The sequence below is a fragment of the Sturnus vulgaris genome, chromosome 4 (assembly GCF_052056855.1).
Source record: "Sturnus vulgaris isolate bStuVul1 chromosome 4, bStuVul1.hap1, whole genome shotgun sequence".
NCBI classification, from domain to species: Eukaryota; Metazoa; Chordata; class Aves; order Passeriformes; family Sturnidae; genus Sturnus; species Sturnus vulgaris.
In genome coordinates, this window is record NC_142246.1 from 5,331,938 (window position 1) to 5,358,271 (window position 26,334).

Here is a 26,334-nt window from a genome sequence, read left to right on the forward strand (position 1 = left end):
GGAAAAATCAATCAAAATTTAACAAAGGAATTCAGAATCAAGACATGTTGAGAGAAACAGGCTTCCAATAAAAATGTAAATAATTTTATAACAGGGTTTTTTGCTTTGATTATTTAATGCCTTAGTGATAGAAAAAGGGGTGTTGTTTCTGCCAGGACCTCTTCTGCTTTAAGCCCTCAGAAGAGTTTTCAGGATGCTCCCCCATGCTGTCGGACCTGTACCACTGGAAACAATCCTCGTGGATTTATCACATTGCTGTATCACATTCCCAGTGTTTGGAAGTGCCACGGGTGGTGCTACCCTGCAGGCATCAATTGGTGTCAAGCTCCAGGTTTATTCCTTTTTGTGGAAGAGGCTTGGTGCGTTCTCATTGCTGGGTTCAGGCATGACTTGGATCTTCTGGTTCTTGAGGGCAGCTTCCCTCATCTTGTAATACATGAACTCGTTCTGCTGGAACATGCGCAGCTCCATCTCCGTCTGGACACGCATGACCTGGGGGACACAGCAGGTTACAAACCCTGTGACACAGGGGACCTGGAAGCTAGGGAATCACACTGACAATATCAGGCACTGTCCCCAAGGGATGTCCTAGGCCATGCAGTGACTGAGGCACCTTGCTCTCAGTGTCCCACCAAAGCTGACTGGACACAGATATTCTGCTCCTTTCTCACTCTCATTCGCCTGTGTACTGAAGAAGGCATCAGCCCTTCCCACATCCAGCTTTTCCATAGGCTACTGGGAAGCCTCATGCTCCCAAAACTGATGCAGGACCTAGGGGTGATGCTGTGCAGAGCTAGGAAATGAGTGCACTCCCCATCCACAGCCTGGCCCTGGCCCTTGGACTGGCCCCTCACCAGGGTGGGGGTCACCTCAGGTGGGAGAGGAGGGTTGCTCAGCCCCACAGTTGCACCCTTTACACCCCAGGATTCAGCAGCAGCAGTCATTCCTAGTGCTGCATTCTAGCAGAGGATCAGAAGGGATTCTAGGATACACAGCTCTATTTTTACACCTATCTGTGCATTTATTCAACCCTTTGTTTAGGAGCACAGAAATGTGCCATATATCCACCATTTTCTTCCTAAAATGTGAAGGGAAACAGAAATAGAGGCACTGTGTCTCATCCTTTGCTACACATACAGAAATAGTCAACAAGTTGGCTTTAGGTAGTAGATATCAATTTTTCTGAAGATATAAAGTTGCATCAGTAAAGGTTATAGCTCTGCTATATGGGGACTAAGACATCAATAAAGGACTTCATCTGATATCCTGTAATTTTTGGGGGGTAATAAAGGAGAAAGCAAACAAATTCACATTAAGTGAATTAGGGGCTAAAGAAATGATAGATCCCCAGCTGCAATTGGAAATAATTCCTCACATCTGAGCAGATGTAATTCCCTGGGATCTCCACTCTTGACTCTAACCTAGGAAATCCATCTATAGGTCATCTGAGGAAAAAACACACTGCTGCTGAGAAGGAGTGGGGAGTGGTAAATAAAGAAGAATGGACACCAATAAAGAAAATCAGTGGTAAAACTGGGCACATCCACCACATGTAATTTGATATACTCAAATTGCAATGACATCCATCTCAGAGCACTGAAATCAGCCTGTAGGAAGAATGGGGGGCTCTGTCTTTTGGCACAGCAATTTCAAAGAAGATTCAGGGGCTCAGCTGCCATTTCTCATGTATATTCTGGTGTAGAATAAAAGCTGTTTTTCAGGGATAAAAATTTCCAGTAAGAAAGGACATGCATTTCCCAGCAGAATGTAACATAATCTAGATAAAGCCACAGCACTAGTAAGAAGCAGACAGCCCTTAATACATCTCTCAGCTCTTACGGGCAATATTTTTCTATGACTTGCCTGTGATCTTGCCCAGTTAGGGAGCAGAGACAAGACAAGAGATGACACCTACCTCCAGGTCTTTGGTAATTGGGTGGGAAGGTCCATGGGTTATCAGGAGAATGGCATAGGCTTTACAGATCAAGCCATGGCCAGCTTCAATGAGGCCAGCGTGCCAGTGAGTCACTCCCGCCCGCATCACGGCCATCCCCAGCTGAGCATTGTTGGGATGGTAAATTTTCCTGGAAAAACATTGGGTAATTTTAGTTCAGGAGAAATCTGGGTTCCCAAAAGTGTCACTGACATGTTACGTTTTTCAAAGAGCAGATTGTTTACTCAGGTGAAGAGCCTGTTGCAGTCAGTGCCCCTGAAATGTGCCCTTCTTAGAAAGGGGCAGGACATGTTACTCAAGGGCAGAGCTGTACAGGGACATGAGTTGTGAAAGGTGGGGTGTGAAAAGTTCAACACCTGGCTTGGAGAAAACCAAGCTCTGTCATCTCATGCCAAGACAACACCACGCTCTGTCAGTATTTTGGCACAAACAGAACACTGGTCTGACCCTACAGCTCAGCTGGCACCAGCTTAACTTGACACACTCAGTGGGGTAACAATGCAACAATCACCAGTTTCTTATTCAAAGCAGGAAGAAAAACAAGTGGTTCCAGAAACCCCAGAAATGTTCATCTCACCCTCTGCAGATGCATTCCTTCATGTGGGAATTTTCAGTGCCTAAGTTGGGAAAAAATGAAACCTCTCTTCTACATGCAACTTTAAAAGCTGAAGCAGAGTTAGAAGTGGCTTGGACTTAGCTAAAAACCTGCCCTAAATAGCTTCTTTAACATTTTGAATTGGCACTTAAAGCAAGAAAGGAAATTACCGAGGTCCTCATCGTGGTCTGAAAAACTGAGGAACATAGAGGGGAAGGAATTTTCTCTCAGTCAATTAGCTCAGCCCCAGGGCTGGGACATGAAGCTGCTTGTCGGGCCTGCAAACCAGGGAGGTGACTCTGTCACCCCTCTGCAAAAGAACAAAATATAACAGGCCTTTTGGGGTAGAACTGACCAAAAAGACAAGTAATGAGTGTGAGATGCCCTCAGCAGGAGAGTGAACAAGATGATGAATTAGGTTTTTTTCTCTTCTCTACAGTTTCCATTATTTTTCTTTCTTTCCCTTTTTTTCTTCTGTTAAATACTCACCAGTCCTGTCATAAAACCTCAGTGATAATAAAGCACATAATTTTTTATGTGAGGTTTACTCTGGATCTATGTGGATTTCTTTATTCTCATTCAGCTTTTATCACAGGACTCTATGATTAGCCAAGACAAAATCCATGTACTATTCAGGAGTGAGGGGATATCTTGAGTGACAGCCATTTGACATCCTTTCTCTTTGACCTCTCTTTCATGCAGGGTGCAGGAAACAGGCCATGTGCTGCAGTCACAGCCTCTTTGTCCTGCACCCAGGCTCTTTGTCTTGCTATCAGGGTAGCCCTGAGATGCTTCTGAGACAAAATGAAAAGGCCAGTGGAAGATGTTCCTAAACCATTTGCCAGTTCCAGTTTAGTGAATCGAGGTGTTTGGGAGCCCTTGTGCATTTAAGAAGGGATCCCTCTCTGTCTGGTGGTACAAAAGGTCCCCATATGAATTTCACTGCCACTGCCCTGATGGGAGCAGACTAGGAAAATTATTCCTATAACACACTGCTTAACATGGCATGAGCACAGACAGCTGCCAGAAGTAGGGCACAGACTCACAGGTAGCCATCCACCATCCTCTTGGCATAGTCAGCTGCTTCCTCAAACATCTGGAGGTAGGAGAGCACCTCGGAGGCAATGCTGAGGATCCTCAGCAGGTAAATGTTGGTGTCCCCCAGGACGGGCTCCTGCTTCTTCAGGCAGTCACGGCACAGCTTCACCACCTGTGTGGAGGAAGCAGGGAGAGGAAGGGTGAGCCCAAGCACTTTTGGGCTGCCACACTATGGCTTGCACAGTCCATACCAGTCCCAGAGGCCAAGTCAGCCTCTGTGAAGGCTGGGGAAGAGAGGATGTGCTTTAATTTGTTGAAAAATATCAGCCTAGGAAAATGATTGGCACACACAGCTTTCTCTCTCAGGGTTAAACTGATAACACTGGTGAGGAAAAAGTGATGTCTACTGCTCAGGAGAAGAAAGACTCTGGGAGGCTGGGTATTGTCAGATACCAAGTGCCTCTAGGACTCTTAAACCCCAATGCCATCCACTCAGCCTCCTGAAAAGATTCAGTGCAAGAAATACTCTTAATGACTCCTTGGGGCTGGAGGCACAGAGGTGCACTGTTCCATGCTTGACCTAGCCATGAGTCAGTGTCCAGATTTCTGTTCTAGGGGGCTTCAGCCTTTTCCCAAAGACAGAGGTCATTACTCAACCTGGTGTGCTCTCTGAGGAGAACAACTAAATATTTTCTGAGTGAGTAAAAGAGGGAGAAAAAAAGAAGTTACTTGAGCTCTCTCATCTTTTGCCCTTGTAGCTTGGGCTTCAAGGTGGGACATGGTTCAGCCAAACCACAAGTCTATCCTCAACAATGAGCAACAAACCCCCAACAAATGAGCAACACAAGGCACTGAAGAGCTCAGCACAAAGACCCCCGACTGTCTTGTTCCACTCCCAAACACACTCTCTTTTTTGTGAGGCTGCCTGGCAGAGCTGACTTGTTACACAAGTCCTGTGACTCATGAGTTTCACCCAGGAGCCCTCGGTTCAACACCTGTGTCAGTCAGAGGTGTTGGAAGTCACCTGAATCTCCTTGTGTCATCACTACAAAAGAAGTTAGTCTGGGATGGCTCAGACAGTGTTGTGGTTTGCAGTTGTTTCATCCATATATCATGAATGTAGAGGGGGCACAAGGCTTCCTTTCCTGGGCAGTGTGTGTGCAGCAGGAGAGCAGAAGTACCAGGACTCACCTCGTGGTAATGTCCCTCCATGCGAGCCTTGTTGATCTTCTCCAGCGTGTCCTTGGAGAGCTGGATCACCTCCTTCACTGTGTCTGCAGAGGGCTGGGGACAGCAGCAGGAAAGCCAATGAGGAAAATGCACTGCCTCACACGTGCCAAAATACATGGGTTGATATAATGCTTGGTCCAAATCAGCTTAATGGGATGCTTCCCACACAACCACTTCCTACTGCTGTTTGCAAATGCCAGTGTGCCTCTCAGACCTGCCCAAGGCTGAAATGGGCTGCAATGGTCCCAGCTCCAGGTCAAAAGGTCCTGCTGACTTCAGTGAGTGTTGCCCATCAGGGTAGTGGCCATGTGCCTCTGACATGCATCACTAGGTTCCTCAACTCTCCCCACCACTCTTCCTTTCTGGAAAAGGGACAGAATTCACCCTGCAACTAAGAAGCCTCATGAGATACCAAAGAGGCTGTGAAAGCCCCCAGCTGATGAGTATCAGGTGCTTTCAGTGCAACTACTAGAGAGAAATGAGGCTCTTGAATGAGAGATCAGTGGAATAGGAAAGATCCCTGAATTTCACCTACCCTGGAAAATGCTGTCATAAGTTCCAAACACCCTAAGATGGCTGAGCTCAGATTTCAGCTGCACCCAGATTGGGAAATGTGTTTTCCTGCACACCTCAAAGAAGTTTGTGTTTCACCACACATTTAGAGACATGAAGCACATCTAGGAACACATGACAAAACAGTAATGAGCTTGTAATTTGCTGCCTCCTGTTTCTTCCTTTCATACTGAAATATAACATGATATTCAACACAACCATTCATCTTCTGCTTCTCCGAGCCCTTCAAATTTGCATTTCCCAACTATTCTAGCTATTATGACCTTCCTTTTCATAAATGAGGAAATCTGAAATCAGCCCACAGTCACACGACTCTCAGAATTTTTGGGAAGAGCCTGGTCTGGTGACACACAGCAGAGCCAGCAGCCAGGAAAGACCTCTGGGTGTAGATCAAAAACAGAGTCCCAACATTGCAATGAAGGATGCAAAGACTGGGAGTCAGGACTGTAGGACTGTCCTGTTGCCTTTTTTCCACACCTGGTCAATTAGACTTTTGAGGAATCTGAAATTCATCTAGTTGGGAAACTCTCTTCAAAGTGTAGTATTGAAGGAAAACACATGGTTTTCAGATCCATTTACCCATATCTGTTTACAGATGCATTTGTGTTACGGTTTATTATTCTATAATCTTATATTGAAGCTATTGTAGCTGGTCAGATTTGAGCAGCTGTCTGAGCAGCACACAGGGTGTCCAGGGGCACAGAGCACATCCAAAGGCAATGATAATGTCAGTGCAAATCACATTGCTGTGCTGTCTGAGTCAAGGCTCCCAGAATAGGGACCTTAAACAGCATTTCCACAGTGGCTTTGTCTAATAAAAATCCTCCTTGCCTTTCCTAGACTTCTAAGTCAGTTGTCACATAAACAATGGGAACTTTGCTGCTCTGTGGAAGGGGTGAAGGGCTGGAGGTTAGAGCAGCTGTTGAGGATGGAAGCTGTCCATCTCCCATGTATTCCTAGCACTTTTTCCAGCAGCTGTGAGTGCTGCTGCTCCCAGGCAAGTGTGCCTGAACTCAGGAAATGTGACACAGCCAACGTGCTCTGAGGATGAGGTCAGGCTGGACACTTATTGTCTGTGGATGGGGTGTATTTTTAATAGCTGAAAACATGCACCTTGCTTACTCACAGGCTTTTTCTGCACAAGCATTTTAGACTGTGGAGGACATTCCCCTAGAAGTGCATGTTTTCCTGCTGTGTGCTGCACAGCACCTCTAATGCTCACAAGAAGGGGATGGTGCATTTCTAGTGGAAGGGTGTCCCTGCTCATGGCAGGGCAGATGGAATGAAATTATCTCTAAGGTCGCTTCCAAGCCAAATCATCCTGTGATTCATGGTCTCACTGTTCAGTCAAGGCTTGATAGCAGGTGTTGAATGAGAGATGAGATTTTTTTAATGCTCTCTACTGGAGAATGTGTTCAAAAATTCTCCTGCAGAAAGCCAGATAAAAATCCTTCTGCATCAGAGAACTGGGCTCTGGGACAGCTTTATATTATAAGTGGAGAAGTACAGTAGTCAGGATTAGCTGTGAGATGAAGCTTGATAATTTAAAATGGACTTATATAGAAGGATCTTTTGCACCAGAGGGAACCTGACCCAACAAGGAAAGGGTCTCCTCTAGTCCCAGCTCCTGTGTCCCATACAGGAGTTCCCCTATATCAGCTCGATGCTATTTCTCTAAACCTTTCCCAAGGAGAGATTTACACTGTGCAGTATCCAGCCTTTCCTGGCTGCCATCTCTCTGAAAGAAGAGTTACAGGACTGAGCTTGGCTTCCTGGCACCTCCTGAGAGGGAGGCTGAGAGTTCTGTGCTCCTTCCCAGGTATCTCACTGGGCCTCTCTTGGTGGCACTGCTTCTGTGAGGTGACATTTCCTCATCCCAAATTTCCTGTTTCATTTCCTACCTGCTGCACATCATCCCCTGAGCTGTACTGTCTGATTCATGGTGTGACTGCTCAGCTGTGCAGATCAATGACTTGATGACACACTTATTGCTCTGCCTTGCTTTGCCTTCCCTTATACACTTTACAAGGCTTGAAGGAGTAGAACTCTCCAAGCTAATAGTGCCAGAGAGCACAAAACCTACAATTATATCCTTGGGCAGAGGAACTAAAAAGAAACTCTTAGAGCTGCCAGCACACTCATAAACTGGAGCTGCTGACCAAGCAGCACATCCCACTCCCAACAGCAAGACACATCCTTATACCCTCCTACTTGTGACTGGTGAGACCTCCAAGGAAAAGAAATATTACTGAAAAATGAGCAGTTAAACATGTTAATTCCTCACAGTCTGCCTGCAGCAAGCATGCAAAAATGTCAAGGGATGGTGCAAACTCCTTGTTGACAGGCCTTTGCAAAGAGGGACTGGAAGTTCAGGCTTCCCACATGACTGGAGCTGGTGTGATGGTACAAACCATAGAATTTCAGCAGCACTCGTTAGTGCTGTCACCATGGATCACCTGCAACACATTTCTTTTTCTGCACTCAAAATATATATTCCCTTGCAGTTTCTCAAGGAAAACAAAACAAAACAAAACAAAGCAAACAAACAAACAAACCAACCCACACACACACACCAAAAAAAAAAAAAAAAAAAAAAAAAGACCCCACAATGTAAATGCCAGCATTTTTCTCTGCTCTAGACCTTATTTTCCAATATTTTTGCATTCTGTCTATTGATGGACTTCTAGGTTAAAGGCAACTTCTGGGGGCTTTTCTAAATTAAAAGCTGTGCTTATCTTGCATAATAAGGATTAAGCTGGCCTTGCATGATGGGCTTGAATTGGTGTTGTGCCCAATCAAGGTTCAAGGTTCAGTTCAGTTCTCATTTTTTTACATTGGCATTAGTCATGCTTTGGCCAAAACATGACTCTGCTCCTATTGAGAGTGTCCTCATGCTGACAAACCACAGCTCTATAGAGACCCACAGATGCCTTGGTAGAGGAGATGCAGCCACCACTGGGTTTGGACATTGCAGGACTGTTGGAGCCCAGAAGCCTGGGAGTTTTGGGCTTTCTGTGCTTTCTGATGCTGACCCCCAGGAGAACACTGCTTGTGACTTAGGGCCTTGGAGAAGGCTTCCAAATTTGAGTGGTAGGGTTGGAATCACGGGTGTGTGATTGGAATAGAAATGTGTGATTTCATATGGTAAAGGGTTTTGAATTTGAAGGTTTTGGAGTGTGGTAGTGGGGATGGAACAGAATGGAGGGTTTTAGGTGTTGTCTTCTTCTGTCTTCTTCTTCCTTCTTCTTCGTAGTTTCAGGTAGTAGTTTCTGGTTGGATGGTTGGTGCTGCACTGTGGGTCACAGGAGTTTGGTTATTAGGTGAAAGGTATGGGTGATGTAGGTGTTGGTTCTTTATTGGACTATTTGGCTTTGAAGAACCTTGCAACCAGCTAAACTGAGGCCTCCATTTTGCTCACTTTTAGCTGGTAGCTAGAAGTGTTGCAGAACTCTCTGTACTTAAAATAAAATTTAATAAACAACCAAGTCCGAACACGAGAAAATTCATCTCCTTCACGTTTTTAATCCTAACTCTGAGTAAAAAAAGAAGAAAATGAAGACAAGCCACTAATGAAGCGGTGCAGTTACCACATTTACACAGGACCAACCATACCTTGCTTTCCCCTGCTTTCACTGCCAGCATCAGGTCATCCTTGAGCTGTTTCTTGCAGTGCTCACACGTGCAATCAAAGTAATATTGCTTCTTGAGCTGCTTGCGCCGCTCCTCGCTCAGGCTGAGGAAATCCACGTAGGAAACAGTCAGCTCATCCCCTGGAGAAATCTTGCTCAGGGCCCGCAGCTCGATCCTGGGGGCAGAGGAGATGGGGTGTGCATTTGGAGAAGCAGCAGAAGTGCAGCCACAGAGCCATCAGGGACAAATCCTGCCCTGCCTTGCAGAGGTGAGCCCTCGCCCTAAGGCACTGCTTTAAGTCTTCAGGGAGACAGTGCAGAGGTGAACAGCAGTCTGGTTAACTGAATACAGAGCAAGAACACAGCCACACCAGTTTTTCCTGCCCTTCTTCAAGTCCCTGGCAGGGATATGTGAAGGTCTGAGGTATAAAGAGGTTATGGCTCCATTACTTTATCCATATGGGGGCTGAACCGAGACATCAACTTTGAGTTTGTTGCAGATCTCACCAGAAGAAAAAATACTGAGATCAGAAATACACACCAAAATACTGGGTTTGGATTTTGGGTCTTTTTTTAAGTGCTGCTTTGCATGCTACCCACACATCCCTGGCTACCCTCCCAATCCCGAGCTCTGCTGCCTTTGGTATCTTTTTGCTCTGGAAAGTTTAGACAAATTCCCTCTGGGTGCTGCATAAGAGATGCCCTCACCCTGTTCATGCATTCTCACATAAAAGCTTAGAAATAATTATCTGGAGAGAGTCTATTTTTAAATATCTCATTTGACTTATTACCACAATTCAATTGCCAGTCTCTGTTACTGAAATCCATGGCAAGCCCCTGACAATGGGATTTGGAAAGCCAGACCTTTGTACCAGCCTTTCCCTCGTGTCATTCCCTGCAAAAGGACTTAAACAATGTGGAGATTCAGAACTATTCCCTTGCTGTTTCACTCTACTGAATCTCCCAGTTACCCTGGGCCATCTCTCAGCTGTAGGGGCTAAACAGGCACAACTGGCTAGACAATTTGGCCAGAATGGGGAAAAAAATCCATCAAATACCAACTGTGAGATGGTTCTTTTGCATCCACCTCCTCCCCCAACTGCTAGTGAGCTCAACAGTGTGTTTAATGTCTAATGTTTAATGTTTATCTGCCCTGATATGGGGAGACCTGCTGGCTCCCACCTGAACATGAGGTGCTCTAGGTGGAACCCAACAAAATCCTCATTAAAGGCAGAGCTGGCAGAGGAGTTACAGGTGCTTTAATTCTCCTGTAATTCCCTTCTATTTCCCTTGGAACTTCTGTTACAGCTCTCAGTACCAAGGGCGTAGCTCTGAGTCTTCCAGCTCTGCTAAAGCTGCTGTCAAAATTCTTCTCCGAGGCTGGTCTTGATCTTCGCTGGGTGTTGCCATATCAGCAGCATATTTCATACAAAATTTATCACCAAACATGCCATTGTCATGAAGAGCAGCTATTAGTTATGTCACAACCACAGGAAAATGCCAGGCAGAGAAAGGTGCAACCAGCTACTCCAGGAGGAAGTGCACAAAAAAGAGCAATTCCCATCTGAAAAGTTTACACATATAAACATTCTTGTTCACACTTCACAGGATCCTCGTTACAGTGAGTCATGCAACCAGAGAAGCAAAATCAAGCCTCTGACTTTCATGATGCCCCTGATAGCCCAGGCACTGTAGGAGTATTTTAAGCAGCATCCCTTGTGTGGAGGGGATTGATAACCTTTGGGGTAAGCCAGGAAACACATGGCATATTTTAAATACTGCAGTTAAAGAGACACTGTCAGCCAGGAGCACACCACTGAGCTTGTCAAGGGCTCTTTCCCCAGTGTCTGCCACGAGCAGCAGGGACCTTGATAGCTGCATGCACAGGCACAGAGTGCCTGAGAGCTCAAAACTCAAATTGCCCCAAATAGCAACTCGAATCAGAAGTGAAACTCTTTCCTCCCCTTTTTATGACCCTATCTATAATGTACTGAGTAAGATTCAGTGGTGAAGAAGAGCACTTCAAATGTATTGCATGCCTGGTTGAAATCAAATTTTAAAGACAACAGTGTCCCCTTAAGAACATTGAGTATAGTATACCAAATGCCATGAGTAAGACTTTATTTTGCAAATATTTTTGTGATTTATTTAGTTTGGATCAGGTAACAGTGGCATCATTAAAAGGTGGAACATTAATCATAGATTATGATAAAGAGGAATTGAAATCTACATCTCATGGTACTGCTACTATAGGCATACATTCCTCGGGCACAGTTTGTTGCAGGAGAAACGTGGAGTATTTAGTATGTCAGTAACACAGTCATTTCTCATCTCCTAATATGCAAGGTTTTATTTTGGGCTGTACAAGATTAGCGAGACCTTGTTCTGACTTTCATGCTCTTGCCATGGTCAGGGGAGGAGAAATGAGAAGTGGAGAGGGGAAATACTGACAGGGAGGAAGCCAAGGGAGAGGGTGTGGGAAGGCAGAGTGGGAATTCATCCTGGGAAAGACAGTCACAGTATTACCACTATCATTTTAATTTACTACAAAATGCAGAGTTAAGTGAGATTTGGGTTTAGTGGGGCTTTACACAGGGGAAGAGAAGTTTAGAAAACAGGAAAAGTGGAATTTGGTGTAAACAGAGGGAGCCCCTTGGGGTCTTTGCATCTTTTCCATTAAACACAGGGCATGAGGGGTATGGGTAATGGGCAAGAATGATGCTTTCAAGACCGACCCACCTCATCTGTGTGTGGAACATTGATCTTACAGCCTCATGACTGAAAGACAAAACAAACACCTGCAGTTTACACATGTACAATTACAACATAAAAAAAAAGAAGGGTATATGGCATAGCACTGGACAGTACTGACAGGAGACAAGGGGGTTCCCTGGCTCACGTGGCACTGCATGAGAGCTTCCCTTTGGATGTGCAGCTGCCAGGACCAAACTGTCCATCACTGGGCTGTAGAGGGTTTGGTGGAGAACTGCCCTGGCACTGTAATTTTAGGAGTGGTCTAGGTCAGGGAATGTGCAAAACCTGCTCCTGACATTTGACAGGAACAAGGGGAATGGATCTCCTGCACAGAAAGGTCTCCACTGACATCAGCAGTAGTGCTCTCTAGAGCACAGCTTGAAATGGAAATCAGACTGGGATATCAGCCACAATTTACCTGGCCAATAACCCAATGGTCAAGTTTAAAGTCAGTAACCAGATACATGTGGGAGCTTTGACAAGCTGCCAGGCAAATAAATGCCATTCCTGTACTTACCCAGAAAGTCAGGGCTGTTATCACTGCTGGTTACCTCCTCCACTGCTGGGAGCTGTTTGGAGGGGCTCTCCCATCAGCCCACTATGGATCCAATCCAGGGCAACTGGGTATCATAGTACAGACTCCAACCTGAGTTGGGATCAGACCCTATTTCCCACCAAGGTAATCGTCCTAATGCAGTTTTGTTTTCTCTTGGCTAGTTTACCAGCTGCTTGGTAAATGCTGGTGCAGTTTTATCAGGGAAAACCAGCAATGATAACTGGAGTGCAGAACCAATGTGTTAGTTAAAAAAAAAGAGAGGCTGGGGGGAAGAGGGGTGGTTAAGTTATAGCACTAAATTTTAGTGAAGACAGGTAGATGTAAAATAGTAGCAGAAAGATCAGAGGAAATCCTGTGGCTGTGCAGTTTTTGGCAAGCAATTTCCCACAGTTAATGTTTTGCACACACTGCAACTTTCTGAGTCAGCAGCAGTTTATACCTGTCATGGCTTGGAAACTGGGAAGGGCAGAGCATCCCTCCTGTGGGCTACCTCCACTCCCAGCTCTGGTGAAACATCCCCACATTTCCCACTGAATCTTTTTCCATCTCACTCATCCTGCAGAGGTTTTCTTACAGGACTTGAGTGGGAATAGGGAATGCCCAGAGTCTGAGAGCATCCTGCACTCTCAGGTGACTCTGCTTGCAGATAACAATCACAACTGTCTCGTTGCTAAAGAATGAATCAGAGATTCATTGGGATGGTACACCCTCACCAGATGGGGGTTGTGTTAGGAATTGTTATAAACACACCAGTAGATAATGATACACAGCTGATTGCAAGCTTTGGTTAGGAGAAACTCTTGGACTGTGGACTCAGCATAATCCTTCATAATTTGTTAAGTGGAATTACTCCTTAACTATCTAAAAATGAGGTTTCAGTATAAGGGGTGAGTTAAACAGCTACTTACTACTTTAGCTACCTATTTTGAGTCTAGTTAAAAAACTCATAAGAAACGAGGGAAAAATTCTTCACTGGTTGCTGGATTTGGGGTCAAATCTCATGTATTTGTTAGTGCCTCAGATGACAATTTTTTAAATAGCAAGGAGAGAAACCAGTTTGTCTTTAGCAAGAAAATACTGATTGGGGTTTTTTTCTGAGCTAGAGAAGGAAATAAGAATGAATGGATTTTCTGGGGCAGGGACCTGACACTGGGGGTGGCAGAGCCTGCTGAGTTGGCTGTTAGGATGCATCCCTGCTCACCAAAGGAAAGAAATCCACTCACTTGCCATTGTTGAAGACCACAGTGCAGTTGGGCCAGCAGTCATGGTTGGCCTGGCAGAGGTTGGGGAAGATTCCCACACCAACAGCCTGCAGTCCTCTTTGGTCACTGAGGGTAAAGCCATTGCAGCTGATCTAGTCCCAAAACACAGGCAGGAAGAAGCATTAAAGGAGAAAAAGCTGGAACACTCCAGTCAGGATAAAACATCAGAAGAGAAGCAATGCAGGACTCATGCAGAGGGACCAGGGCAGAGCCGAGTCAATGTTACAGAATATTTGCTGTCAGTGTTCACTTGGGATGCCTGAGACAAACTTGGTTTGGCCAGGCATTGATTTCCTTGTATTTAGTTCCTGAAAATAATTCAGGAAAAGGTCACAGGAAAATGATTTTGAGGCAATTCGAGCAGAAAGCAAAGTTCACACTCATGAAAACAGGTATTAGTTAGAAATTAACCTTGACTCCTGCATTCAGCCCGGTCATGTTTGCTGGGTTGCCCTCAAAGCTCATAAAAACCAGCTACTACTCTTTGCATTTGAATTTTCAGAATGACTACTTTTGCATGACATATATTCCAAGAATTAATTATTTCACTTTTCTATATGATACACTCCTATCACATATGAACAGAACAGTTTTTAGTCACAAACACAAATAATGGAAATATCTGCGAAGAAAAAATATGTTAAGATAAACCAAAGGAAATAATTACCCCAGCTGCTGATTATTTTACCCTGTTAACAGTTTTATTTCCTTTGTGACCTGATTCTGTAGTTTTTCTTGCTTCTCCACAGACAAGCTGTGCTGATCACTAGCACATAGGGTCTCCCTGCATTCAGTGGACTGGATTTTCTTTCTGGTGTGGGTACCAAAGCATGCTGTGTCCTCTCCCTGTACTGGGAGTGGCAAAGACCAGCTTGTCTTGCACAGCAGCCAGTGGCAGAGGGGTGAGCAGAGCCTGTGTCTCCTCTTGGCAGTGTTGGGAGCTGAGGGGGTAGTGCAGGGATACCCAGGGCTGGGAGCAGAGCAGCTCAGCCTGAACTGGAATTTCCCTCTCTGCTACACTGAGAACAAAAATTTGTAGTTCACAACTTAGTAATGGACATTATTAAATAAATTTCCATTTTTTGCTGATTTTATTAGATATATTATGTCAATGTAAAAAAATTTAATCCACACAATATTAATAGACATTAATGTATCTACTAAAATAGATCTGCTATATTCAAATATATTCCATGTGTATTTACTAAAAATATATTTTCTCAGCTCTCCCAGGTGCAGAGAGATACCCAGTGGGACTTGTGATGAAAATGCAGCAAAACCACTGAAAAAAACAATGAAAATTGAGCAAACCACTTGTCTGAACATTTAGACAGACAAAATATTACAGCCTTTGCCCTTGCCGTGCCACAATTTCCCAGTGTCAGTGCAGAGGAGAAGCTGAAACACTAATCTTAGAGAAATTAGGATTCTAGTTAAAAGTAAGTTATTTAGTAGAGTTAATTAAAAAGCAGATGGATAGATAGGCCTTGCTGAAGATAATTAGAAGTTAGTTAGAAGAAACCAGGCTTGAGATAGTTATCTGAAACTTAAATAATTAATTGCCTGTCATTTTATGTTTGCTCAGCTATGCTTGCAGTGGAAAAAGATGAAACTAGTAAGTAGATCCAAAGAAACACGAACAATTACAATCAGAAACTATTTCAAAGTCGTGAAGGGAGGGAAACTGGAGTTCTCCCAGAAGTCATTTGTATTGTCATCGATAGAAAAGGTCGAGAGTTCAGGGCGAGGAAGACTCGCCTTCCTTCCTCTTTTTAAGACCCCTCTCCACAAAACGTCCCCAGACTAAATTCAAGAAGCCAACCACGCATGCTTAATAGCCATTCAAGCTAATTACCATAGGAAGTAGAGGATGGGAGGTGCTGGTATTATGAATATATAATTGATGGAAGCTTTTGTCAATAAAAAGATTCTGTGATCACCTCTAATTTTGCAGTGTGTATTAGGGGGTTACCCAGTGCTGAATAAACATACACCTTCTAACTTTAAGCTGTTAGAGAGCCTTTTGTCCATCACAGTTGAGTATCAGTATTAGACTAATACTCATATTTTAGTAAATCAAAGCAGGTGGGGAATGGGATGAAGTCAGCCATCCTGTCATCAGGCCAGCTGGAGAGTTTCTCCCCAAAGCTGGCACTACAAACCCTCACCCCTCTGCACTCCCACCCCTCTGACATACCACTCCGAATATGTGGGAGATGAACTGCATCCCGAACTGCTGGCAGTGGGGCGGCCAGAACTCCAGGAAACTCTCCACATCAGCACGCAGCTCCTGCTTCTCCTCCTCGCCAAAGCTCTCCACGTGGTTCTGCAGGTCATCGATGGCCACCAGGCAGCCCTCGGACAGCCCGCTGCCCTCCCTCTCCATCTTCCACAGGATGCGGGCAGCCAGCCTGGCCAGGGCACAGGCACAGCCCAGCGCCACGGGGAGAGAACAAAGCACCATCACAATTCATCTCCTGGGGGGAAATGGGGAGCAGGCAGGCACACTGACACAGGCTCAGAGCCCGATGGGTGATGGGTGGTCACCATCCCCGGCCTTCTGAAGGAAAGGGAGATGCAGGGTTTTGTCCTGTGTTCTCACCTGCAGAAGTGCTACACACCCCCAGGTCCCCAGCCCTCCACAGCTATTCCCGTTTCCTTGAGGATTCCTCTCTTTTTTTTTTTTTTATGGTGGAGCCAGAATGTGAAGACAAATTAATGCATCCTTTAGGCAAACTGGGGAAGAATCCATCTCCTCTTTCACTTTTCCACCTACTTCCCATTTTCATCCAGGGTGAGTTTGCCTAACCACATTCAGAGTTTTTGGGACCCAGCACCAAAAAAACCAAACAGGAACACATCTCTTGCACCACGGATGCTCCTCCACGTACCTCCCCTATCTCAGGGATGCTCCTGGCCTATCCTAAACCTTCTCCCACCTCCACCTTGCCCAAATCAGGCCACCCAGCTCTTCCTTGCCATGGGATGCTCTGTCCTCTCCCAGGTCACAGCTCTCACCTGATGTTTTCGGTGGGTGCCTTGCCGTGCCTCTTGATGGCAGAGCACTCATTTTTGTGGTTGAGCCAGGCTGCTCTCTGGCAGGTCCTGTCGCAGTAATAGGCAAACTTGCACTGCCCGCAGCGGTGCAGTCGCTCCTGCCGCTTGAAGCAGGTGTGACAGATGACATGTGTCAGGCTGGAGGGACAGAAGGACACCTTGGGTCAGTGAGGGCCAGCTCTGCCCAGTGAAGATCCTGCCAGTTTTGTACCCCTGGGCTCCCCGCAATCACAAAAATGAACCCCTCAAAATTTTTGGGGAGGATAGAGAAACATCTCACACAGTTTAACCCTTGTGTTCTTGCCTCATATTGTTGCTGTAAGTTAAATGGTGATGGAATAACTGGGACCCCTTCAAAAGGGGGATTTCATCTTTGGGGGATTTAAAACAGGATTCCCAGGAAGCATCCTACAATTGTATGCCTGTAACTATAACCAAGGCTGGAGGAGGATACTGATGAGGAAGTCTGGCCTCACATCCTCCTTCTGAGAGTGTCCAGGGTCCTGGACTGAGGGGAAACGTTCCCCATTTGCCCCTTCACGTGTCCAGCTTTTGCTCCCAGAACTTAATTCACTGAGAAGCAGGGGGAGATACTTTGGTTTTCTGTCTAGAAAATTTTGGGACTTTCCCCTTGCTGCTAGAGAGAACGCTTTTCACTGCCTGATTTGGTGTCTCCAGCTGTCTGCTTCTCCAGGCAGCCGCCCACTTTATCTGGGCCCCCAGCCAGGCATGACAGTACAGGAGAATTTAAATTCCCATCACTCAGACACTGCTGGTGCCAGAAGGGAGGCTCTCCTCACTGCAAAAAGCTCAGGGACCACAGAGGCTTCATGATCAAAGGAACATTTATAATTGTGCACAGCATAGAGTGGGGAAACTGAGTCACGGGGGGAAAATTATTGATGATCCCTTAAGGAGGATGTGCCACAAGCAAGAATCAGACTAAGCCCCAGAGAATCCAGCCCAAAGATTGTCCTTCCTCTCTATTATACCTGTACCTATATATAGGTACACATATACATATGCATATTTATATTTATGTCACAGTACATTTAATATGCATTTTCTTTTCTCTGAAAATATTATGTGAGCTGCTGACATAATCTACCCTATGCCTTGGCTCTTGAAGGATAAAAAGGGCCACGGATTTAAAAGCAGGATGACCCACATCAGACAAAACCATGTGCAAAAATGAGGTTTGGAAAATGAGTTTTAGGAAAGTGAGCAGTGCTGGAAGGAGCCCAGTGCAAGGCAAGCACCTGGGATGGGGCAGGGGGAAATGTGTCAGGGCAGGGGGATGCAGCCAGCTCCACTGTGTCAAATGGAAGAGCTGAGAGCTGGTGGGAAATGTGAGGCTGTGCTCTGTCAGCTGTCAGGTCAGAGAGGTGCAAGAGAGATTGCACTCCTTGTAAGGCAAAGCAGAGCTGGAGAGCTGATAAAACCCACATGTTACTTCATGCCAGGAAGCACAAGAAGGTCTCTCACATGGAGAATGGGGGTCCCTCCTGCCACCTGGGTGTTTTAAGGGCAGTCAGAAAGAAAGAATGAAAAGAAAAGGAAAAAAAAATTCTTGTAGAGAGGAATGACAGGTCAGAAGGGAACATGGTACAGAAAAATCCAAGTCCTCCAACAGGTGTTTCTCTCCCCTCAGTTTGCTCCTTGAGAATAAAAAAAAATACTGAAATGCTGACTTTGCATTTTGTTGTTTATTGTATGGGGAGTCCAGATTTTCCAAAGCAAACCTGGCTGGCAGAACTTACCACCAGCTCTGGAAATCCCTCGTTTCTGAGGAAATGCAGAAATGCACCAAAAATGTTATACGAAACTTTCTGAGAAAGGGAAGGAACAACCCGTGTGATATTGAAACTGCAGAGGCAATTATTCACAGGTAATCTGACTGGCAAGTGTAAGAAATACTACAGCTCTTACAAAACCGTTATGGGATCCTCTGTGCCACAAAATGGTTTCAAAGAAGACTGGATTTATTGATACTGTGTGTTATCAGGACTCCAGAGGCCTGGGCTCAACTCTTGGCACAGTAAAAATAAATCAGGAGACACGAGTATTTGAGATCCACTCCATAAAACTTCAACTAACATTGCTTAAGTATCTGCAAGCACCTAAATCCCCCAGGTGCCTCTTGGCAGTTGTGCAAACTCCAGCTGTGTCAGAGGAGCTCAGAGCTGGATGCCCCAAAAGGGAATGACAAAGTGGGGCTCTCCCTTGGGTTCTGACAGCACCTGTCCTGTAGACACACAGCACCAGGACACCAAAGGCTTGCACTGGTTCACAGCTGCTCTCTCATCCCCTCTGCAATGGGAAGGTTCTCCAAGTGGAGCAGCCTGAGATCAGATTTAAGTCTCTCAGCCTGTGGAAATCATAAAAGTGTCTCTGTCTGGTCTAGAAAGTGTTTAACACAATCCAAAAAGGTTACAGGTATCCCAGATGTCCCCCCCAGTACAGAGAGCAGCCCACACCCATGCATGGCCAGGCAGCACTAAAGTTCCTGGAGAGAACCCTGGGGAGGTGATTTCTGCTGTGGCACCCACCAAGGAGCCCTGGAGGTTTGAACCCTCTGGGTTTTGCTGCTCAGCTTCCCTTGCTTCATCACAGAGACAACACAACTGATTTCTGCTCTGTCTGTGCACACCACAGCCTCGGAGGTGATCACTGCCCTCTTCCACACATAGTGAGAACTGGTTCTCACCCTGCCCAAGAGCAGGATCCTCTTTAGTACAGTGATGCCTCCAGCCCATCACAAGCTTGCCAGGTCAGGGATTTAGGACTGACTTAGAGGACAGATGCCACTGCCTGACTCACTGAATGACTTTCTGGGGAGTTTCAGGTTTCCTTGGCCTCCCACCCCAGCATCAACCAAGCTGAGCTCTGAAGGGCTCAGGTGCTCTGGTGTTACTTAGGTGAGACACACAACTACAACTAATCCTGAATGTAGCTACAGTGACAAAAACAGTGATCCAACGTGCCAGCCAACAAATGCAAGAGACAACTAAACCATGGCTCCTGCAAGCACAGCTTGAAGTGGAAGCACAAGAAACAAATAACTCTTGTGACTGCTTGGATTAGGTTCAGACAGATTAAGGTCTGTTGGACCTGCCAGAGTTGTCACAGGAAATGTATTAACCTCATCTCTGAGACATGCACAGCCCAAACATCTGCCTTCCAGCACACAAAACATCTCATTCACTGGCCTGGAAAAGCCAGGTGAGATGGCTTTGTGCAAAGAACAGAGGAGGATTTTATTGAGTAGCTGACAGACACAGTGAGTAGCCCACAAACTGTTTAACATGGGTTCAGGCTATTCTGTACATCACAGATGATGCACATAGATGGCCTAACTTGCACCTAAATCCTATTTATTATTGCTTAGCAGGGCAGCTCTCTCCTCAGTCTGCTCCAGAGAACAGCATAAGAACAGCTTAAGATGTAGGCAAAGTCTCCTTGGTTTTCAAAGCAGAGGCTGTAACACTTCATTGAAGACAACAGCCGAAGAAAATGCACCTGCTACCAAAAGATGAATTATTAGCATAAGAATGGGTTTGCTCCTTTAAAAAGGGGGTAGAGCTTAGTACTTTCATCTTTAAAATGTCAGGGATGATATATCCTAGTTTTTCTGATTTGAGAGGAGGATTTATTTTAGACTAATTTTTGACTATTTTATTTTTAGTCTTTCATTACAAGATTTCCCAGCCTCTTCTTAGAGGTGTGGGTGAGGCTTTCTTTAAAAAGCTAGGTTTTCTCCCAGGTTTTAATTAAGCTTTTGAACAAATGAGATAGTAATAAAAAATCAAACCCCAGAACATTTAAAAGAATGTGAATACAATCACATTAGCTCTCAGTTTTTATTGGTATCAACTCAAATAATTTGTTCCCATAATCTTTTCAGTCATGCTATCATGGAAAATTTTGGATTTCTTATATCTCTAGGTCATCCTAACTACAATGACAGAGTTCCCCACATTTCCTTGGAAAATGTTTTCTGCCTCTTTTATACATCAAAAGGACATTCAAAAATTGCATGATCAACTTTTTATCAATTTGCAGATCACTCATCAAGTAAATCTTCAGGTGATCCTGGCTTTCCACCTCATGACACTGTTTTCCTTGACTACTATCCCTCAAATGCTGCTGGTTAAAGAGCAAACCTTCTCTTGGCAAAGGCTGACAGAGACATATGAGGCATCCCCTTGCTTATAGGAAATGCAAACTCTTACAGGCTTGAGAGCCAGCTGATGTGTCAGAGGAGAAGGTCACATACAGTACATTGAGCCCAGGCACTGGGAATGCCATCCTCAAGAAGGTGATGGAGGAAAGAAGACCTGGGATCTCCGAGGAGAAAGCAAAGAGGGAGGAAGGATTAGAGAAAACTTCAGTGAGAGGCTCAGGACCTTTGCAAATTGAAAAATTACCCCAACAAAAGCAAAGAATCCCTTGAGAAGATTAATTTCCAACTTTCTGCTTCTACATCAGGGAAAAGCAGGCCTGACAGTGGTGATTTCTGAATGCTATTTCAGCTGATAACAGCAAGGCTGATTCAGAGATCAGGCTGTGTGTAAACTTTATCCTAGGAATCACACAGAATTCTGCACCCCTTTTCCATCAGTATTCATCATTTCTTTAAGCAGCCTGCTCTCATTCAGGTAGAAGTAACAGGCTTGATACAGGAGTCAATGCTAAGTATACACTGTGTTAAGCAACTAAGTTATAGAATCATAAAATCAGAATGGTTTGGGTTGGAAAGGACCTTTAAAGGTCATCTAGTCCTAGTCCAACCCCCCTGCAATGAACAGGGTTAGCCTAGTGAGTCATACTCTGGCCTTAAAATGTGACTATGAGCTGGCTGGTGTTTATAGGAACCTCATTTTTCTTTGAGTTTTACGTACTTCTAGATTAAAAGTCTCTGGCACTGTATAAAAAATTGCTGCTCAGATGACCATCATTGGGCTGAAGAGTACAAGCCCTCACCAACCTTAATTACTTTAGGGGCTTTCAGGGTCCCTGTGACCTTCCTGGGCTTCCAGGGTAGGATGCAGTCTGTCAATTTAGATACCTAGATGTGCTCATCTGTACCCTCTGTGTCTGAGTTGAGATTCCACCACCACACTCAGTGGGGTCTGGAAATCCATTCAGCTCAAAGGTAGATGTCTGTTCACTGCATATATAGAGTTCCATTGATTATATCAGCATTTAATGTTGGATTCACTTGTCTGGGCACAGAAGTCCAGTGTTAGGCTCTACAGGGACACCTGACAATAGAGTTTTGTCAAACTTTTCTCCTTTTTCCTAGCAAAATAAAATCTCCACACTCCCTCAAACTCAGCCTCCTACTGAAAGACAGATATCAATAAAGTGCAGTTGGGTGACAGCCTCAGGTCCAAATTACTTTGACAGCTCCTCACATGTATCTGTCTCTATCTACATATATAAGTCAGGTTGGAGTCTGTACTGTGATACCCAGTTGCCCTGGATTGGATCCATAGTGGGCTGATGGGAGAGCCCCTCCAAACAGCTCCCAGCAGTGGAGGAGGTAAGCAGCAGTGATAACAGCCCTGACTTTCTGGGTAAGTACAGGAATTTACTTGCTTGGCAGCTTGTCAAAGTTCCCATGTGTAACTTGTTACTGATTTTAAACTTGACCATTGGGTTATTGGTCAGGTAAATTGTGGCTGATATCCCAGTCTGATTTCCATTTCAAGCTGTGCTCTAGAGAGCACCACGGTGTTTTATCTCTGCACAGCTGTCTCTACTAATCTCAAAAAGACCTTTGCTTCACCTGCACATCCTTTGCAGCCATAGAGAAGATCACTGTGTGGCCTTTGCACCACAGCTGCCTTCCATCTACCTTTCAACAGCAAAATCAGGGGAAGGATTTGAGGGTCTCAATATATCTCAATAATATCCCACCGACTGGGATATTATATTCAGGAATAGACTTCCCAAAGGACTGAGTTCTTCAAAGGGCTGCAAAGTAGAGACCAGCTCTGCAGTCTAGTGCAGCTGTGTGGTCTTTATGCACAAAGAAAGCTGAGATCTCTGGAAAATCTGGTCACATATTTGGTAGGGCCTGAGCCAAAAACTTAAACCCAGCAATCATTCATATTTGAGTCCCTTTTCCATAGTACACATACACAGTGCTTTCAGCAAGGCATGGAAGTCACTGAGTTGAATTAGGATGAGGGACTCTGGATTTTGGGTTTCCCTGTGCAGGCTGAGACCCTTTTCTAATAGTGTAGACTCAACAGCAATTTTAGAACCTATACACCTGTGTTTGTGGGCAAGGTAAAGCACATGCCTCTTCACTGGGCTCTTCATCCATGCAGAGGCAGCTCTTGCAGGGTAAAACCAGCTACCATGGCCAGGTGTGGAATTATTCTCACAGGAATAAAGAATACGAGGATGCAGGCAACCCTCCTTTGACAGCAATCAGTTCAATGGAGTTTGATGCAACTGAATACCCTGGGACAGCAATAGAAGATACCTATAAAACCAAAGCCCTGGGTGTGTAAGAAAAGCATCAGGGTAATTTCCACAAGAAAAACATATGCTTCCATTGTATCTCACAGCCAGGCTATATCCTGCCAAGCTCTAATCAACAAGCATTTAGTCTGTTTCAGAGATTTTGGAACTGCGTTTCACCAGTGATCCATATTCAGTGCTTTGAGATGAAATGTGTCACAGGAGGGTAAGAATCCATTATTATTGCACAACAGTTGCACAGAAGGGCTGTGTTTACCTTGACTTCTTGCTGCTCAACCTCTGGACCTGCCTCTGGGAACTGAACAAACCCAGCTTGGGGAGGAAGGGAGGGAAGCAGGGAAATGCATCTCTCCCCATCTATTGTTTTCTGTTGGAATCCTCAGCCTAAGACACAGTCTGCAGGCTAAGGGCTGATGCAGTGATAGCTCCTGCCCTTATCTCACTGTACACAAGTGACATTTGAAAATGCAGCAAAGTTGCAGCTCTTCATCATGGGCAGCTCTTCTCTATGCATGGTGCAACATTTCACATAGAAGAAAAAATATTTTTAACCCACCCTCAAAAGTCAAAACGTTTCCAGTGATTTAAAACAAAAAAGTTTTTTTAATAAGGCATAGAGAGAAATAATTGTCCATAGGCACTTCTGAAGCAAATCACCACAAAATTCCAGCTAGTGACACGAGTGAAACTGAAGTACTAACTGAAGAGCTAAAAGGACACATCAAGGAGAAATTATTTTGTCACCAACTCCTGTAATTGAGCTCAGGGTTAAGACTTCAAGAATTCAACAGTTTAAAGTGAAAAATTACATTTTTAATGTGAGCTCTTGCAATGACATATTAAAATAAAAACTAAAGGTGTCATTCCTGCTATGGCAAAGATTCATAATCATGTTCATCCACTGACAGTTAAAGGACAAAGAAATAGCGAATGAAAGACACAGAAAAAAACTTATTTCTTCCTCTGCCCATTTAATATCCAATTCTCTGCTGCTGCCAGATCACACAGTGGCACTGATCAGCTATGAGATGACCAGGGTTAATACAGCAGCACGACCTCTGCTTGTGCCCCAGACTTCGTTAGCAGAGCCAATTTAATCAGACAAAACTCAGCTAAGCAGAATTGCTCACAGTCCTGTTTAGTGTGCAGGGTATTTACTGAAGTCACTGGCTGTTCAGGGCTAAAAATTCAGCCTCAGGACTCCCCACCATGCCCTTGAAGAACACTCACAACTTTCTTAAACTCAGAAATAAGCCTTCAGCTGCTATCTAAGTCCTCAGTTTAAAAATTTGAGCCACATTCTGTTCTCAGGTAGCATGTTATAAGCTGAAGAAATTTCATTTGTCTCAGATGCTTTACTTTAGATTTAGCCCAATGGAGATCAACATAGAAATCCGTTCTTTGCATCTTTTCCAGGTTATTTAAGTGAATCTTCCACTGATTCAAAGGGCAGAAGTGAGCACCTACCAGCCACACCAGCAGCACAGGTTGAGTGAATGTTGTGATTAAAACAAGCAGCAGAAAAGAAAAATATCCTTGCACAGAAGTCTGGCGCTACATCGGTGTGAACATAGATTTAAAACCAGTCTCATGAAAGAGCAAAAGCAGACGTTTGTCTCCAGTTAGCTCAGCCAGCTGTAAATATTAAATCTCTTTAACAGAAACAGTGTCACTCACTGATCCCCACCAGCTCCGAGCTCGAGGGCAGAGGGTGATGAGGCTGCAAGTGCAGCTGGGGATGGTTCATGTGAGCAGAGCACAATAGAACTCACTTTTATCATGTATTACCCGTCAGAGACTTCAGCAGAGTCAGTCTGAGATTCCTATACCTGACTTACCCTGACTCCTGCAGTTCTCTGCAGGGTAGCATGGGGCTGGCTTTGTGAGGCACATGCAACTTTCACTGCTTTTCTAAAACATTACAACACCAAGAACCTTGCAAGGTCACATCCTGGAAAGAAACTGCACCATACTAAAAGTGAAAAAGCTGATCTGAGTCCTGGGAAGGACATTCACTATAAGCTGTGAATGTGTCTTTCCAGAAGTGCTCCTGATTTCCCTCCAATCCCTTCTCTCTTGTCATCCAGACCCTCCAAACTTTCATACAGCCAGCCGGATGAAATTTTGCAGCAACGTTACTTTTGGTCTGAGTTTTACAAGCGCTTTTCTCTTACCTGTCAAAAACCACAGCTGCGTAGGCTGGCTCTGCAAAGATGACATCCCCAGGCAAGAATTCCTTCTGGGCTTTCAAACCCCTGCCCTTGCCTTCAGCTGTGAACACTTCCACTGACTCCATTTCTCCTTTGGTCATCCCAGGGACCCCAAGGATAGGGACGTGGGTGTCTCAGAGTAAGGCAAGCCTCCGGTCACTCCTGTCAGCTTGGACTTGCTGTGAGGCCACACTTATAAAAGGAGGGCTGGTCTGCCCCCAGCCCTGGCCACATGGATTGCCATAGGAGGGAGAGGGGGTGGGAGCAGGAGAGGCAGGAGCTGGAGATCCTCTGCACAATGTCGCCCAAACTACCCGGGGACGGGACAGGGCTGGGGTTTCTGCTTCATTAGGAAAACCCTCTCCAAAAGTGACGTTGGGAAATGTTTCTCCCAACCACAAGAAGTTGTATATATTACAACTCAGTTTAATTTATACTCTCCCATGGGAGAGAGAATGTATTCTCTTTGCAGGGTATTTTTAGCCACCACATGCTTCTGTCTCTCAGGAAGCAACAGCTGAGACAGTGGGATGGGGAGGGCTGGGATGCCTATTTCTGACCCCTGCACTGTCGTCTGGCTTTTTCTAGAAATCAAACAAAGCTGCTTTATTTTTACCCTCCACAAGATGGACAGCGTGTTTAAAGGCAGGGATAACAGAGAAACATGTGCCTTGACATTCTCAGCATCCTGTCACCACCAGGAGAAGAGGAATTCACTTCCCAGATGCCAGTGGCAGAGTGTGTGCAGAGCAGTGTGGAAGGAGCTGGAAGGACACCAACAGTCCAGCACGGACTGCAGGAGCAAGCAGGACATCCCAGACACTCTCACCATCCTGGATGCACTAAACCTCTTTGAACCAGCACCTGAGAGCTGTCCCCACCTCCAGTGCTCAGGTGTGGAAGAGAATCTGAGCCACCTGAGTGGCAAAGGAGGGTCCAACAGAGAGACTAAACTCAGGATCAGCGAGGCCCTGGCTTTAC

The 26,334-nt window shown here is 45.2% G+C and overlaps 1 protein-coding gene across 1 annotated transcript; it reads right to left on the bottom strand.

Moving 5' to 3' along the window:
• SMYD1 (SET and MYND domain containing 1) lies at window positions 1-25,509 on the bottom strand. The gene is made up of 10 exons (XM_014876241.2): window positions 25,318-25,509; window positions 16,610-16,786; window positions 15,789-16,002; window positions 13,553-13,683; window positions 11,759-11,797; window positions 9,003-9,195; window positions 4,779-4,871; window positions 3,596-3,759; window positions 1,916-2,084; window positions 1-492 (listed from the first exon to the last, which is right to left on the bottom strand). Exons 1-10 carry the CDS (start codon window positions 25,452-25,454, stop codon window positions 334-336), a joined length of 1,476 nt encoding a protein of 491 aa, XP_014731727.1. The 5' UTR covers window positions 25,455-25,509; the 3' UTR covers window positions 1-333.
• Window positions 25,510-26,334: the final 825 nt, after the last annotated feature.